Source organism: Chironomus tepperi, unplaced genomic scaffold, assembly GCF_022539635.2.
Source record: "Chironomus tepperi strain 1889 unplaced genomic scaffold, CSIRO-AGI_Ctep_v1 contig_364, whole genome shotgun sequence".
Classification (NCBI taxonomy): Eukaryota; Metazoa; Arthropoda; class Insecta; order Diptera; family Chironomidae; genus Chironomus; species Chironomus tepperi.
The window spans coordinates 300242-319158 of NW_027226486.1; the positions used below are offsets into that span (position 1 = coordinate 300242).

Sequence of the window (18917 nt, forward strand, 5' to 3'; positions counted from 1 at the left end):
TTTTTTATTTTCATTTCTGCAAAGTGCATTCCCATCCTCTTTATACTCTATATACATCACATCATATGTATGAGGATATAAAGAAAAGTGAAATGAAATAAAAGAAAAGAAAGAAGCGCACTTGCAATAAAAAAAAAATATACGTCATATGTTTCTTTTCATTCATTCTCTATGGTTACCGGGGAAATCCCCTTCACAATTTACTTCACTTTTCTTTTACATCTCCATTCCTTTTCTCATATAACTTCTATATATATACAAAAGAAACACATAAAGTCTTGGGAAAGAAGAAAGAGAGAAAGAAAGTGTTAATACACCTGATTTCCCAGACCCATTTTTAACATCACAATAATAAAAAAATATATATATATAAAAAAAGCAAGCAAAATTGAAAAGAAGAGGAATAAAAGAAACAAGAAAAAAGCAGCGTCGAGTACTTGGGATGTTTAGAATATCAAGGAAAAGTGCCAGAGACGAGCTAAACGGAAGGCTAAAAGAAAGAATGGAATAAAAAAAAAAACAAGACTGTGAAGACGAGTGAGTAAGGAAAAATATAGAAAGAAAGAGGGAAGTGAAAATAATATTCTCAACATTTATATATCTATACCTATATATATATTTTCGTTTTCTTGAAAATATTTCTTCTCCTCTTTCATTTTCATTCTATATAGTATGTATGTTTTTTTTTTTGTCAGTCAGTAGACGCTTGGCGTCTCGCCTTCGCTTTTTTTTCTTTCTTTTCTTCATTTCACATTCTTTTTTCCTTACACTCTTACTCACTCTCCGTGTGATTCCTTCATTTCTTTTTCCCATTCATAAAATTCACACAAAATAAAGTGTGTACATAAAAATAAAAAGAAATAAAAATAAAAACAAAGAAAAGAAAATGTAAAAAAAAATATGTAACAACAAAAAGTAGGCGACGAAAGTAAGCAGAAATGAAAAGTATGAAAAATTACGGATGAGATAGGGAACTTTTTTGTGTCTAATAGATTTCTTATGTGAATTGTCAGCTTAAAGCGCTATTTTCTTGGGAATTCCGGGAATGAGGGGATGCTTTTATGATTTATTGGATTTTAAGAACTTCTAAGTGTGTCTTAGGGTGGCTAAAGGTGAAAATCTTACATTAATTTGAGGAATGTTGGTGGTATGCTTAGTTGCTTACTTTGCTGAATGAGGAGATCGATTGTGATTCTTGGTATCCATTAGATACAACCTTAAGCTCAGTCGTTGACCATTAGATGAAGACTGAAGCTGACTCAGTCGTTAGCTATCGAATGTCAATTCCTAGCAATAAGTCTGGGTATACTTCAGAAACTGTGATTATTGAGAACAGAGAGTCGACTGATTGATATTTGAGAATTTTTGGCATATGTTGCCGGGAGTAAGCAAGTATTCATTGTCTAGTTCTAAGAAAGGACTATTGTTGTCTTTAAAACTAGACATAGCTCTAAACATACTCATTTAAATGAGCGTGGGTTAAAGTTGAAGTTGTGTCTGGTGGGAATTGAGCCCACACCTTTAGGATTATCGAGCACTTGTTCTAGATCAAGGGATACTAGAAGTGTGACAAAATGGCAAGTTAAATTGTAAATCTGTACTGAACACTTACATGCTTCTTTGTAGAGTTGAAATCAAAACAAAAGCCTTTCCATTTGACTCTATTGCTGACTCTCGCACTTAGTTCATACAAATTATCTATCCTCATTCAAGCCTGATATTCTTGCATTACTCTGCAATATTGCCTCATCTGCATCTAAAAAATCACCCTTAATACTTTCATTGATATGACTTCACTTTGAAACTTTCATCACAAAAAAGCCTTAACTTTCAACCTCCAACCTTGATACCTTTTCCGTACACACCCCACCTTTACCTTCCATTGAAAGCTTCTCAATAACACGATAACTCCTTCAATTAATTCTTGCCTGCCTGCCTTCCATGAACTGTCACAACCATAGACATGTTCTCATATAATATGTACCCCTCCCTTTTGGGAAAAAAGTTGTTCTAAAAATATATATATGGATATATAGAAAAGGAAGCAAAGAGACGTAGAAAATGTACATGAATGTGTACACACGATATGATATAATAATAAAAGCACATTACTTCTTACATTTTTTTGGGTTACATAATATTTTTCATTCACATATGATGATAATATGAGTATACACAGAGAGAGAGAAGATGAGACATAAGGCATAACAAGGCAAAGAAGACAAGAGAAAGGAAAAAAAAAGAAATGAAGGAAGCAAAAAAAGAATGAAATCAGATGGAGATGATGATGAGGAGGAGTGGAGGGGGCCGCAGCCGTGTGCTTTTATTTTCATTGCAATAAAAAATGTGTTTTTATAATATTCAGACAATAACATTGACCTACATTTCGGTCTCTCTTTTCACACACAATATCCACATATAGTAAAGTAAGAAATATATATATAATAAAAAAACAGATGAGAAGGAAAAAATGAAAAGAAAAAAGCGAAAGAAGAAGCATATACGTACATAAAAAAAAGAGCAGTTAAAGAAGAGGATATAAGAAAGTCATCGGAAAGAGCATAAGTGATAATGGCATTCATATATATATAAAAAATGTCTAGCTTTTTGCTGCAAGTCTCTTGTTAAAGGTCATTGCCTTAGATTCTCTTTTTGAACAACAAAATATCTTCCTTCCTTGTTCCTTGATTCTATTCATCTTTAGCATGATTAGTTCCACTTGTGCACATGCTTGGAAGCATGAGGATTGATTTTTCCTGATGAAATATTAATCATTGATTCAATATGACATTACAAGCTTTAAATTGTATGTGAACATGAGGATGTTGGATGTGTGCGATTCCTTCACATGGAAATCGATTCTGTGCAGTAGGAATTTACTTATTTATGGGGTTTTAAAAAGGAATTTACTTGAATGAAGGAATTTACCCAAGGCAGAAATTAGCTTAGATTTTGTTTGGCATCAGCACCTTTAATTCCCATCTTTTGCATTGCGTAGGATTCTTAAATGTTAAGGAACAACCTTCCAAGAAACGCTAAATTATGAATTAATAAATAATTGAGTTACTGTACCCGACATATCAAGACTTTATGATTATTTAAAGTCTCATTGCAATTTTAATTCCTTAATTACATCGCAGATACACCGTTTCTACTAATAGGCATCAAATTAACAGTAATAATCTTTATGATAATTCAGAATAGTCATAAAATTGAATATCTGCATTTAGTGCTTTTAAAAGTTCAACTACGAACGGGAATTGGTCATGATCTTTAAGAAGCATTTCAGTTATGGCTGAAACTACATTCATAACTTGAGAATAGCTCACAAATGAATGCAAAATTACAGCAATTAAATAAGATTGAACAAAGCGATTTCCTGTCTGAAATTACAGACCTATTTCCTGTTCACAAAAGGTAAAAACCCTTAATTTAGCACACAATTTTCTGACAAGCTCCACCGCCATTACTATGTATGTCACATTCACAAATCAATAAGATATATTTATCATAAAAGAGATCACAACATGACAGCATATTTTTCAAGCTTATGTTTGCATTAGTATAGCTATAAAAAAAAAATAAGGATGAATCATGAAGCACATAACGAACCAAGTCAAACTGAATGTATTGATCATAAAATCAATAGTAGAAGATTGAGGCTAATTTATAAAGTTGGACGAGAAGCTCATAAAAAAAAAAAATTTTCTGCGTGTTCATTGAGGATATATTGAGGGTGTGTGCTGAATGGCTGCCATTGATTGTAAATTATTAGTTTAAAATTCCATCAATGAGATATGGAAATTGTGCATTATGAATTTTAAAAAGCATGCAAGTTTGAAAAATGTTGAAGTTTAACTTTTTAGAACTTATATTTTAGTACGGATAAGAATGCGGAAAAATGTTTAACTTAATTTACAAGGAAGTGTAAAAAAAATCTATATTTTTATCATCTTGGCACCGTTAGTTGCTCTTACAGAAAGCATTTTACGTAGCTCTTAAGCGAAAGGCACTTGATGTAAGCATTTTTTTATAAATCTTTTGTAAAAAGTGCTGATTGTGTTAATAGGAAGGTTTCAATGGAGAAAATTTCAATTTGAAGATTAATGGACATTTTTTTTTGAAATGTCTTAAATTTTCTTAGTATTGCTGGTTTTATGAGGGACATCTTAAATGTTCATAGGCACAAATCCAAACAGCATGATACGGAAAATTTGATCTTTCGTTGTAAAAATGGATCAAAATCAGCGGTCCCTTAGCTGTAAGGGCATCCTCATGTCTTGTCGTCACCGTGACTGCTTTTTGTCCCATATGACTACAAATTATGAAATTTCCAGCAAATTGCTGCCCGAATATGATCTCTTTAATTGTCAACAGAACTATAAGAGTCGAGTCGATTTCGGTTGACTTTTTCATACAAAATCTGAATAGACTTCGAGCTCTGATTATCAATTCTGGATTCATCCTTCAAAAAATCGAATTTTCTCCATAAACTTTAAGCAAACCCTCTCCAAAACTCAGACAAAAGCACACTCAAACTAGCAACTTAATAGTAGTTTTCCAACTGCAAACGTCATTCAAAAAGCTTCTCGTTAACACACTTAACGAGTCCTATTAAATAAGATATAATATAAAAAGCAGCTTGAAACGCAATGGGGTTGAAGTAAAAAAAAAATTATAATAAGAAAAGGATGAATAACCTCATTTGAACTTCCTTATTGTAGACTAAACGCCATATTTCAATATTTTCCACTCGTTTAAGTCAAGATTGATGGCAAGTTTGTGATGACCAAGACATGCCACATCTAATTTGTTTATTATAAGACATTTTTCCCTGCACGTACAAATCGGAAATACAGCCAAATGTGACCATTTTTCTTCTATTCACCACAAAAAACCCATAAAAGTTTTTGATGCCATTGCGAAGATAACAAAAAAAAAAATAGAAAATTTATATATTTTTTCCAGGTGACCCCTGTCAGAAAAAATCAATAGAATTATGTTTAGCATTGTCACTATTCAAATTTGTCTATATCCAACCCAACAACGGGCAATAAGAAATGCTGAATGTGGAAAACTAAGCAAAGACATTTATCTTAAAAGAAGTTTTCTTTTGGAGAAAAAAGCAGCATAAAAAGTCGCATAAAATAAAAATTCGTCATAACTCATTGGCATAAGGAACACAATGAAAGAATTTTTTTTCTCTCCTCCAATTATCGATTCTACATTAATATTAGTTTATATAGAGAGGAGGGTTAAATATGCGACGACGTCAAGGAAAAGTCATTAACAGCCAGGGTACAAAAAAAAAATATTCAGGCATCATTTTGTAATTAAAAAACCTTCGCAATTTTTCATCCAAACTACATGTGATTTGACTTGAGGGTTTGGGTTGGGGATCAGTAGAAGATTACTTATCAAGATTATAGTCTCTGTACAGCCGTAAGAGCGAAAAATTCTAATTTCTCATGCATTGATTTTCATGAACAAGACTCATTGAGTCTTGGTGTAGAACAACAGCAGCAGCAGCAAAAAAAAAAAAATGCCAACATCAGGAAGAAAGATATTCGAGAAGAGAAAGTGTTTGGATGTATTTGTAGTTGGGTGGACGGGGGAGGGAAGGTCGGGAAGGCGAGAAAAAAAATCCAAACATTGTTTCTTCCCTGCGAGGAGAGAAATCGCTCACGAAAAAAAAATTATTTAACTCCTATCCAATCTAATACAAATGGCAGCACAGAAAAAAAAAAGCGAGAAAGGAAAAAAAAAATTACATAATTCTCCTTTCTGCTTATGTTGTAGAGTGTCTGAGTGTTATATGTTGTTGTAATTGTTGTTGTAGAATGTGGCAGCAGCAAAAAAAAAATGAATCTACTATGCCACCCAATATTTGCCTTTCATTCCACTTCCTATCCATCTATACGGAACTTTTTTTTTTTGTTGCCATCATGTATATATAGAACTTTTTTTTTGTGGGGGAGATTCTTGTTGTGTGAATGGTTGGACTCTATATATAGCCTTTTAAAGAAGAATGAGTCAATGCTAGCTCGTATGATGAACGACTCATGATTGTACAGAAGTAAAAGTTTGATGACACAAAATGAATTTGTTATCAGAAGTTAAGCCATCGTCAAAAAAAAGTAAGAAAAAGAAAAGGAATCTTTGATCTTTATCGAACTTGGAGGATTTATGGAGTTAAGGAAGAAAAATTTCGTCTTCAAAACTTTTTTAAACATCCTTTCTGATTCTTAATTATTTCTCATTATAATTCCGTACATCTGCAAATAAGATGGAGCGTGGGGTGGAGGATGAAGAACGACCACCAGAAAGGGACACTTTTTCATCTTATACATTTTTTATAATCGCCGTCATTGAACAAAAAAAAATGCCAGAATCCCCACTTAATATATATTCTTTTTCGTATTTTTTATGGGAGACACCACCACCACCAGCATCGTAGCAAAAAAAATGAAAAGCTTAATGTATTATGGTTAATTTTGCCAGAGGGTATTTAGATTCATTTACGATAAATTTGACAAATTTTTCATGCTTAAAGTTTACACATTACCATAAATGGGGCAATATTTATCTCATTTGCATTTGTGTCGCTTGAAAAATTTAAATTATAATGAAATTCAGGCTTTGGGAATTTTAGTGGAGTTAGTTTTATTAGTTTTGTAAGAAAATTGTTATTGGCTTTGAAGTTTTATGGTTGTTTTTGATGAAATACTGTATTTAGTCACAGATAAAGTCGAAAACTGAGCAAATTCAATCAATATTAAGTATTAACTTACCAAAAAGCTGCTTATCAGACAATAAGATGAATTAAATACACTAAATTTAATGAAATTCACAAAATTTCTGCACTAAATCTGTTGAAAAATTTTACATTGAGAATTTTAAAAATTTACATATCATTACATCTCAAATTAATCCGTTATTGTAGAATTTAAATTTAGCAATCCAAGAGAAAATTATTGAATTGACTCCGTATATTCAGATAATTTTTGAAAGTGCAGGATCTCGTGGACGTAAATTTGTTAATTTATTTAATTTTAAATATAAATCTAAGCGTAGTTACGTTACAAGAACTTTTAAGAAGCGGAATTTAATAAGGACAAACATAATTGTGAAATTGAAAGTTAAACTAGATTGATACGGAATTGATTTTCACAAATCCAGGTTATACAGTTTTGAGGTTTAACAATAAAAACCTTCCATTTTAAATCAGTTTGTCAATTACAAGATCAGCATTTGAATTATTTCCGTAAGTTCATTATATTTAGTTTTCAGCACTGATATTTGTGAAGAAAAAGTGCCAGAAATTAATAAATTTTTTTATTAACATCCAGTCTGAAAATTATTGACATAAGGCATTGAATTTGTAATGCAATTATAGCCAAGAACTCCTTATGAATTGAAATGCTTGCTAAATTCTCTAAAAACTTTCAGTTTTGTTTAATTATTGTTAAAAAATTTAATTAAGGGGAGAATCAACACCACAAATCAGAGAGTAACCACTACTGCAAAATCAGTTTCGATTCAAATCTTACAAAACCGTTAAATATCAAATTCAAATGATCACATTCTTTGTATATTTTCAACAATATCCCATCAAAAACAATTATTTCCATCAAACTAAATCCCACCTTAAGCGAACATACAGAGCAACACAAGCAAATAAGCAAATTAAATCACATTCATTCGATTTATTTGATTAACATCCAACGAAATGCAAAAGAAAAACACAGAAATAAGTAATCGCAAAACCCCACTGGACTCGCTTACTAAGTTTTTTTTTTCTCTTCCTCGTTTGAATTATTTGGTGGATTATAAGAATGTAGTAAGGGAGCATCAACATAACTGCGATGAGAGAAGAGCAAGTCGGAAAAAAAATTCTCTTGCCTTTGGGGGTGAATTTTCCCTCCGAAAAAAAAATGAATGGCAATTGGTGTGAGAGCTTAAGAGTGCCGGGGTGGCTGGTTTTTTTCTCGTTCAGCATTTTTTTCTCACTTTCTCATTTTTTTTTATTCCTCTCAATTTTTTTTTCTCAAATTTCTTCTTCTTTCCTGACTCGTCGTGAGTATTTCTCCTCCACCGATGTCAGCCACATGAGAGTATGAGAACCAAAGAAAAAAAATGGAATAAAAATGTTGAAGTAGAAAACAGGAAAGAAGTGTTATATTCAAAGTGGAAAAAATAAAAGGGGTGGAATGAGAGGAGATTGAGAGCAGCAGGAGAAAAAAAAATGCTTTGTGTACATAGCCCGACATCGTCATCCCACAACACCCTCTCAACTAACTATACACTTCTTGAAAATGCTTTATATACTGCCACGTTCTTTGCCGATTTTTTTTTTATTTTTATTCTGAGCATGGATATCACCACTTTTTTTTTGTGTGTGCCGAGAGTCGAGTGTATACATGTGTACAAGTTCTTTTTTTTTTGTTCTATGTTCATTATATCACAGTTCAACTCTTGGATCATAAGGGAAAGAAGAAAATAAATGGGCGCGCAACATAAATATAGTCATCGTGACATGGAGAACGAGAGAGCCTTCAGATAAATACTATTAGATATTGTGTGGGGTTAATTCCTTTTTTTAAATGTTCAGAAATTATTGGAAGGAATTAAAAGAAGGACCTTTAAAGAAAAAGTATTAAATCATGATGGTAAGAGGCAAAGGAACGATCAAACTAAGGACATAATATAATATGGATAAATGGGGTGATGAGGACACAAAAAATGTCACGAATTGGTCTCTTTCTTATACTTATTTTTTTGTGAACGGGAGGACTTGAAATAATACTAATAATAACAATAATAAATTGCAAGCGGGTATGGGAAGATGCTTCGTTAAAATAAAAAAAGGGTGGCCGCTCGCTAATCAATACGCAGCAGCAATTCGCGATGTTGATGATGATGATAAAAAAAAAAGTTAAGGAAAAGGAAAAAAAATCTATTTTTTGAGGAAGACACTCATACTTCTCTTTAATTTAGATGGAAAGATAGATTGGGTTTATGGTGATATAGATTGAATATGCAGGAATGTCAATTTTGAGTTGGTGATCTAGGCGCATAAGATGTAAAGTTTTCGCTTTTTCTATTCAGTGTTGATCATCTTGGCTCAATACGATCATCTAGACGACACCAACTTACCATTAACAATTTATAACGCATTTTGTCCATTCGGAAAGGATGAAGGCATTCTCATAAACCAAAACTTCGGTTGTCCTTAAATGCGTCGATCGTCTATCACGTCCAATATTTGAATATTAGGTTATTCTGATACTGATAAAACAGCTGTTAAAGGCTATTGTGTAGAAAAGAAGGTGGACGTCACCAAGAAACGACCCTTAATAGGAAAAAAGGAGAGAAATTTTTATTTATGACATTTACATTCGCCATACGGCAGAAATAAAAAAAAATAATTTGGAATGGGAAATGTAGGAAAGAAAGTCAATGGAAAGGGAAATGAAAGGCAAGAAAATTATTCTGCTCGCTGTCGCTCTAATTAACGTTGGAAAATTAATTTTTTAAAAATTTATCATTCCGAGATCCCTTCTATTATTCTTGTGATTCTCGGACAGTCTCTTTAAGTTGATTATTGAAGTAGATAAAATCGCATTGGGAATCCTTCATTCTACCCGCTTTTTTTTCTCATTTCCTTATCTTGTGCATTGTAATGATAACTATTTTTGTGAAATATTAATTTATTAATTACATTTTTTTATGTCTTTACAGAGCCTCATTCGGACGGCAGAGCAATTAAAAATTAAAGGATTGTGTGAAATTAACGACCAAACAGCCGCTGAATCGGATACGGAAGTAATTTATCCGCCACATAAGAAAATACGTGCGAGACATTACGAGAGTCACCATAATCATAATCATAGTAGTAGTAGTAAAAATCGCGAGGAATCTAATAAACAAGGATCATCTGCAAGTCATAGTCATAGTGTCATTGAGAAAGATGCACAGCCAATAGCTTCACAAGAAACAGATAAACGTAAATCGAAATCACCAATAAAGGATATAGGAAAAAATTCATCATCATCGTCATCATCACCATCACCGAGTAATCAAAATCAAAGCAAAAACATGGCTAGTCTTGAAATGGGAATGGTAAGCATCAATTTGAAATTCCATAAATGTTTAATTGCTTCATTTGTCGACGTCGTTGTCGTCGTTTCTTTTTTTTTTTTTTCTTCCTGCTCTTTTCTTCATCAACCAATCCAATCCAACAACAAACAACAACAAAACATATGAAAATCATACAGAACGGAAATGTGGTGATGGGAGTTCCACTAACATATATGGATTTCGCACCCGAACCACCCGCACCAACTGCAACGCCTGTCATTACAACAGAAGTAAATTGCACGCCGAGCCATGATACAAAAGATTTGTCAAGTGAGTATCTACATGACGATGTCGTCTTGTTCCTTTACATATATATTTATACACACATATACACACACAATTATTATGACAAAAGCAACATATTTTGCAATTAAAAAATGAATATGAAAAAAAAAAGAGTAAGAATGAATAATTTTTCGCACTTTGTATGTTATTTTTTCGTGAATCTGCCATTTTGACAACACACGCGAATCTCATTTTCATGTTTTTCATACATAAAAATTAACGAGAAATTAACATTAAACGGTATATTCACTTCATTTATTGTATATATTTTAATATTCATATTATTATTTTTCATTTTTTATGGTTGATTCCATTTCATATTTAACTCTCAATATTATGTGCCGACTTTGTCGTTTCTTTTTATCTTATTAATTGAAAAAAAGGGGAAATAATTTTCGTCGATGGTGTATATGGATTGAGGATGGTTTTATATTAATCGATTTTTTTTTCATGCTGTTCTCTAAGAGGATTCATGTGGTAGACAGACTTTGTGAGATTATGGATCATGACGTTGTGTTGAAGGATGCTTTTTGGAATTTTCCAACAATTTTCCTATGGTTTCTTTGATTGAATGTTTTCAAAAGATGTGGATATAGCCAAGAATAGTTAATTACTAGACATTATGTCAAGTTGTCCAGTTTAGAAGCCAGACTAGGGAACTTTTAGCCTTTTCTACACCATGAACCTTTTAGATCCTTCAATATTCTAGAAATAGCTCTGTAGGCACTTGACGTCAATTTTAAGACAAGACATACAGTCGACTAGTCTTGGTTGGTTTTATTCGGAATTTACGTGATCATCCGTGTTCATATTAGATCCCCTTCAACTAGTTCATTGGCAAACCTTGAAATTTACCATATAATCCTAAAATACAATTAAAATAGTCTATTTTAACAAAAAGTTCCTACTCACACCTAAATTGTATGCTTAAATCTAGTCATTGTTCCAAATTTCATTGTTATAACTCCAAAGATCCTGGTTCAATCGAGTTCAATTGCTTCAAAGTTATCTCCTTAAGAATTCATCTCCAAAAATATCTAAAATCTTTATTCGCACAACATTTTATTGCTATGACTATGGTCCATTCTTATCAAAATGACTGAAATATCTAAGAGAATCATGCATAAAAAGATTTGTATTTTCCCAAGGACAGATGTCGTTAACTTGGCGAAATCTAAAAACTTTTTTTTACGATTTTGCTTCATTAAAGTCTATTATTCTAGAATTCGGATTATAGAGATGCTACTATTGGCTATTATTAGACATCTGTGATATAATTCAAAGCAATATTCTTGTGTGATTATTGACTGACATCATCATTTTGGGTCTTAAAAAACTTGTTGTTATACATACAAGACGAAGATCAAAGGCACAAAAAACGAAAGAGATCATAGAACTTTTTGTAAATAGTGAGAACAACTTTTTTTTTTTACATACAAAGCTCATTATTGTTAATTTCGTGCTGTATTTGTTGGAGATGATATAAATCACAATTAATTTTTAACTCTTAAGATGGATATGATATTGTTCTAGACAGTAATAATGGTTCTTATGGTTGTTATTGAGTGTAATAATGTTATAAAGGGGGCAAAGCAGGCTTTAAATAATGCTCAGTTAGTGATTTTGAAGTTTTAAATTATAGGAAGCTTTGTCTACGTTTTTGAATTTTACGTACGTAAAAACGTACGTTTTAACAGATTACGTATAAAAAATACGTACGTTTCAGCATTTGACATACGTAAAAACGTACGTTTCATCAAATTACGTACGTAAAACGCAAAGTAAATAAACAAATATTTCACGGCATTTCAACAATTTGTAATTTCCATCTCATTAATATTCTTAAAGCATCAACAACTCGTGAGACTCACTCAAACACTAATTCACCAGCAGTTCTCAACCACTAATCAACTGTAAAATTTTAATTTGCATCCAGTATATATATTGACGATTTCATTTAAAACAATATAATACTTTCATTAAAGTCCATTGGCTTCATTAAGCACAAAACCTTAAGTTTTAAAAATATTTTCTCTAAAATTAACGGTATTTTAAATAATCTACTAATTTATTTACAATTCACAAGTCATTTTGTGGCTCACAAGTCATTTTGTAGTCAAAGATTAAAAATGTTGAGATGTTGACGAATGCGATAGAAATTTCCGATTCAGAATGGTCGGTTCTGTTCATCAATTTTCACATCGTAAAATGGATATTCTTCAAGTTTTTTTTATTGATTAATTGATATTGTCATTGTTAATTCCTTTTAATCCTCATGATGTTGGACGTTTCCTTAATTACGTATGACATCCACAAAAAGAAGCTCAATCCATACCATCCGAGAATCAATAATAATGTTTTTGATTTATAATCATAATTATAATTTTATTGGCATCCATTAATTCATTCATTCATTTATTAATTCATTCATAATTGTTGTTGTTGTTGCTGTTATTATTTTACAATTTTTTTTTTAATTTCATTACTAATTTTTTTTTATTTTTTTATTGTTTTTCTCATTTTTTATGTTTTTTTTTTTACACACAATCCGCATATGTATATTTTTAATTCTTGTGGTGTCCATAACATAATTATATTATCTGTGCTTGTTGGTCATTTGTCGCATATATAATAAAATTAATATAAACTCGAATGCAAATAAAAAAATGTGAATGAAATTGATCAAAACACATTACACAAAATGAAAAAAAATATTAAAGTAGACTCAACACAAACTAACGGTAACGAGAATGCGAGAATTATAAAATTTGAAACATTGCGAAGTCTCGATCCGAGTGAAACGATTGTCGAGTTTGATAATTCCATGCAACATTCCATTTGTCGTCTAGATCATCATACGTCAACGGTATCTGCCCATCATCCAACCGTTACGTCAAACAGTCCAATCTATACGCATCATGCATCACCCGTTCAAATCATAACGACATGTCCATCGCCTGTAACATCGATGAATGAGTTAAGTGGTTTAAAGACGTCGATTATAACGACGGCATCGATTACAGCGACTCCAACATCACAATCACAGAATTTGAATCATCATCAGCATCATATTCATCACCATCATTTGCTCCAAAATCATCTTCAGAATCACCATCATCATCAACAACAGCAGCAGCAGCAGCAACAACAACAACAACAACAGCATGATGAGAATAATCATCATCAACAACAACAATCCCACCAGCAGCAGCAGCAGCAGCAACAACAACAGCAGCAGCAACAACAACAACAGCAGCAGCAGCAACAACAACAGCAGATGGAACAACAATCAAGACAGAATGAGCAACAGCAACAACAAATTCCACACATTCATACGCTTCACCATACACCACAAACAATAACAATTCATCAAGCACGTCCAATCATACAGCATCATCAGATAATTGAAACAATAAAGACTGAGGATGTCGATATAAAGCCATCGATACATGATTTGATGGGGGTTGGAAATATGGAAGTAGATGGGCAGGGAAATAATAATGAAAATGTTCATGGCATTGTCGTGACTCCGGAAATTGCAAATATGATGACCACAACACCAACATCGCAAATTGGTAATGATCAAGCCATCTAATCGTTTTAAATTTTTATTTTGGTTCTTTATAACTCTTACAGATACCATCATACAAAATCATAACAATCTCCATAATCATCATCATCATCAACAACAACAACATCATCTGCATCTGAATCATCAAAATAATTCAACAGATTCTGAAGATTCAAAAATGCAAACGGATCATAATGGCAGTAATGGTGGGCAGCTACAATATATTACATTAGGCAATAATATTCCAGCATCATCAGCAACAACACCAACGAGTGACTCAAAAGGTGGCGCAAATAACAATGGAGGACCTAAGACCTGGACACCGAGCGATATGGAAGCGGCTCTAGAGGCATTAAGATCTCACAATATGAGCTTGACAAAAGCATCAGCCACATATGGTATTCCATCGACAACATTATGGCAACGTGCTCATAGACTAGGAATTGGTGAGTTTTAAGAATTCTTTTATGTCAAAAAAATTCCCCATCATGATTCCAGGATTGATTTCTAATTACTAAAAGTTCTTGCGAAAACAGACACACCGAAAAAGGAGGGTCCTACGAAGACGTGGAATGAGGATTCACTGAATAGTGCACTCGACGCTCTTCGTACGGGGACAATTTCGGCGAATAAAGCGTCAAAGGCCTTTGGTATTCCGTCTTCCACATTGTATAAAATTGCTCGACGTGAAGGTATTCGCTTAGCTGCACCTTTTAATGCTGCGCCCACATCATGGTCAGCTGAGGATCTCGAAAAAGCTTTAGAAGGTATGCATTGATTTTTAATTGTGTTGGATTTGTTAATAATTATGAATTTTCGATAATCTTTAGCTATTCGTGCTGGCGCAGCTTCTGTCCAGAAGGCAAGCTCTGAATTTGGAATTCCTACAGGTAATTATTATTGGTTTAATTGATATTTTGTGCATTATTGGCTCTTTTGCGTGATTAAAAGATATTTGTTGAAGTAAGCTTTGATTATCCATACTTGAGTGTCCTTGATATACTTACGGATAAAACTGCTTTGTTCTCACGATGTTTACTCATTCACTGATAATTCAAATTTGAAAAATCCGTTAAATTACAATTTTAACATGAATTAACATGAAAAGCAAGTAATGCACAAATTTGGATGTCATATCTGCCTATTCTACTAAATGACTAAATATCATTTTTCTCTTCAAAACAATCCAGGTACATTATATGGACGTTGCAAACGAGAAGGAATCGAGTTATCACGATCAAACCCAACTCCATGGTCCGAAGACGCAATGATGGAAGCACTAGAAGCTGTTCGGTATGTGATAATATTTCAATAAACTCACTCACCCAAATGAATATCAATAATAAATAATTAATTTATGATAATTTCTTTTTAGTGTCGGTCAGATGTCCATAAATCAAGCAGCAATTCACTATAATTTACCGTATTCATCGCTATATGGTAGATTCAAGCGTGGAAAATATGGCGATCCGCCAAATGGAAATTCACACAATGACTCATCATCACATAATACAATTGAACATAGTCCAGAAAATTCAATAAGTAATTATGGACATCATACATTAATAGCTGATACAAATGTGCCGCAATTACAAGAACAAATCATATATCAGCAACATTATTCACCATCAACACAATTAATTCATCAACAACCACAAATCTATCATCATCAACAAATTATTTATCATCAAAGTCCGCCACCACATCCACAAATTTTGCAAATTCATCAAATTAAAAAGGAGACTAGTTGAAATGATTATGCAAATAATCTGCAATCATCATCACCTTTATCATCATCATCATCATCAACATCATTATCGGTTAACACCATTCGTAGACGTAAGAGGAATTAAAGAAAATTATTATAAAGAATTTTGATGACGTAATGAAGATAAAAAAATCAATTCAACAAAAATATTGTGGGACGGGTTAAGGCGAAGATAAAAATTATATTAATGGATTATTGAAAGTAATTGAATTAGACTTTTTAGACTTGCATGGAAAGGATGATTATTAAGAAGAAAAAAAAATTAAAGCAAATGCGATTAAGTTAAAAATTTTAAAAAGAAAAAGAATAATAAAATTGAGGAAAATTTCCGATTATGGTGACAAAGAAGAACTTATGATAAATGTATGAAGTAATTGAATAACTGGAAAATGGATGAATGAGGTGTGTTATTGTGGGAATTGTTGGGTACCTAATTTAGTTATGGCTTTTGGATCATCATTTGGATATTTTCTTAAAATTTAAATTTTAACGGTTTTTTGAAATTTGAGTTTTAACTGAATTTTTGAGATTCAAATTTTAACAGGTTGCTCAAATTACAATTTTGACAAATTTTTGAGCTTCAATTTTAACGAATTTTCAAAATTCAAATTTTAACGGATTTTTAGAATTCAAATTGAACTGAACTGAGATGAACTTTCAGTGGATTACTGAACGAATCTGTACAAAAACAGTCAAAATTGGAGATTTGAAGCCAATTAAGCAACCAATTTAAAGATCAACAACCATAACTTAATATCAAGGCCTACAAACCCAACAATAACCACAAAAATGCAACCTTAAAAGCTTAAGTTAATAGAATATCAATGATTCTCATGTACGAGGAAATAGTTGCTAATTTTTAGGCCATCATCACGGACGAGTGTATGAAAAAAATGAATTTTTGTTGTTAGCCGAAGATAATAATTAAAGAATTAATTAAATTACATTTATTAGAAGTTTAGTTGACAAAAAAACAAGAAAAATTGATAATGAAAAAATGGAGAAAATCTCTTCTTTTTGTTAATTATCGTACGTACAACGTAGCTTATCATTTTTTAATAATATTAAAAAATTAGTTATTTTGGGCTAAATCGGAGGAAAATTTTAAGCTTTATAATGTGCAGTAAAACGATTCTTGACAATCTATTTTGTAAAGTTTGTATTATAGCATGCAATAAACCGTGTATCGTACACGATTCTGATTTTTTTTTGTTGGACACACAAGACACAGAAACACTTCAAGCTACTGAATAGGCCTTATCTCCAATTTTATCGCCCAACTCTACTCTTTCATTATCAATGAACGCAAACCCTTATCTCACTACTTTTAGATACTTTAATTATTTTTTTTCTTTAATTGACTTTAATTAAGGCATAATTTTTCAATTTTTTTATAATTTAAGGTTCAACTTTTTAAAAATTTAAATTTTAGTCTCTTAAAGAGACAAAAACGGGATAAAAATTTTAAAATAACTAAATTCTGCCTCTGAAAAATGGCTAAAATATTAAAATTAATTATGATTTTTAATAACTTTTTAAATTTATGGCATGTTCACTGAATATTCAAGAATGATTCGAGTGAGAAGTGAAATTTTTGTCAACCGAAAAAAAATCAATCAGTGTCCTTCTCACTTTAACTACACCTGTGATCACAACAAAATATCTTCAAACTAAAAAAAAAATTAAATAAAATAAGAAAATATTTAACAATCAGATCTTAATTGAAAGGAACATGGAGAAAAATCTGACTGGATTATGGTGAATTAACATTCAAAATGTCAAATTCATTCATATAATTTAATTTAATTATGATTAATAAGTAATTTTTGAGGTTATTTTGTGTGAATTATTAAGGAAATAGCTTTTAACGGTCAAAAAATATTCAAATTTTAGAACCTTACAACATCAATTTGTCTTCAAAACAATTCAACAGTTTGAATTCGCCTACAAAACCATTCAACAGTTTCAATTTGTCTTGAAAGCAATAACAGTTTGAATTGGCTTTGAAAGCAATACAACAGCTTGAATTTGACTTGAAAGCGATAAAACATTAAATTTGATTTCAAAACCATACAACAGTTGATATTTGACTTCAAATTCACAAAAATGATTGACTGAAGTCCTCAAAACCTCACAACAGTGAGAAAACCCTACAAATCCAAAAATAATAAAAATTCAATCAAATTCACACAAAAACTTCGAAAAATAATTAAACAGATATTAATTAATTATATTCATAAAGTAAACATATTTACATCTTTATTTTCATATCAGGGGCATGAAATAGAAATCCATTTACATCCAATTACATACAAAAAAAAGAAAGAAAAAAAAACTCATCAAATTTAGATTTTAGTGCAATTATTTCATTATTATATTATTATTAATTATACTTATAATTTAACGATCTTCCAATTTTAAGTGAAAATAAAAGAAAATCAATGAGAGGTAAAGATAAACGTAGATTTTATAATAAATTGACTTTAGTTATCAAAAATATGCGCTTTTTTGATATTTTTTTGTCTCAATTTTATTAATTAATTTTTTTATTATTATTATTATTACTATTTTATCTATTTTAGTTATTATTATTAAAAATTACGAAGAAATAATGTGAAATCTACATGGTGATTCATTTATATATTATTATACATAAAAAAAAGAAAAAAATATATATCTTAAACGTAATAATTTTTAAATTATCAAAAACTTACTGTTCGTCCATTAAAAATTTTTCATTAAAATGAAAAGATTAAGTAAAAAAAATTACTTCCGAATTTATGCAACGGAAGTTGATTTCGCATTTTAATTTCGATTATTTTTTTAAATTTAAATTTTTGTTAATCCTACCACGGAAAGGAAATAAAAATCAAACTTGTTAATAATCGGCAAATAAATAGAGGTAGAAATGAGGAAAAAATTTTAAAATTTTAAGATGAAAAAAACACATGAAATTTATGCTTAACATGAAAATTATCTATGAGAAGCATTGAGAACTTTAATTGTACAAAACAAGAATATTATTGATGATATCAAATAAAAATCATAAAAATAGAATGAAAAAATAATATTATAGAATATATGTTGTTGGATTATTTGAGCTCAATTTGCAATTTTCAGGTATTTCCTTCTTGTTATTTCAGATTATCGACA

General features: G+C 31.1%; 1 protein-coding gene across 5 annotated transcripts in view; it reads left to right on the forward strand.

Annotated features, from left to right (window-relative positions):
• The window catches only part of LOC139095298 (longitudinals lacking protein, isoforms N/O/W/X/Y-like), a 63332-nt gene extending 45086 nt beyond the window's left edge, over positions 1-18246 (forward strand). Inside the window, exons 6-13 of one of the 5 annotated variants that reach the window (XM_070646617.1) lie at positions 9742-10122; positions 10278-10410; positions 13146-14000; positions 14158-14442; positions 14518-14763; positions 14827-14886; positions 15187-15289; positions 15372-18246. In XM_070646617.1, coding sequence (XP_070502718.1) covers positions 9742-10122; positions 10278-10410; positions 13146-14000; positions 14158-14442; positions 14518-14763; positions 14827-14886; positions 15187-15289; positions 15372-15747 — 2439 coding nt within the window. In that variant the 3' untranslated portion in view covers positions 15748-18246. Of the gene's footprint in view, positions 1-9741; positions 10123-10277; positions 10411-13145; positions 14001-14061; positions 14443-14517; positions 14764-14826; positions 14887-15186; positions 15290-15371 lie in introns of all 5 variants that reach the window. The other 4 variants (XM_070646614.1, XM_070646616.1, XM_070646615.1 and 1 more) reach the window with 4 other exon arrangements.
• The last annotated feature ends 671 nt before the right edge of the window (positions 18247-18917 follow it).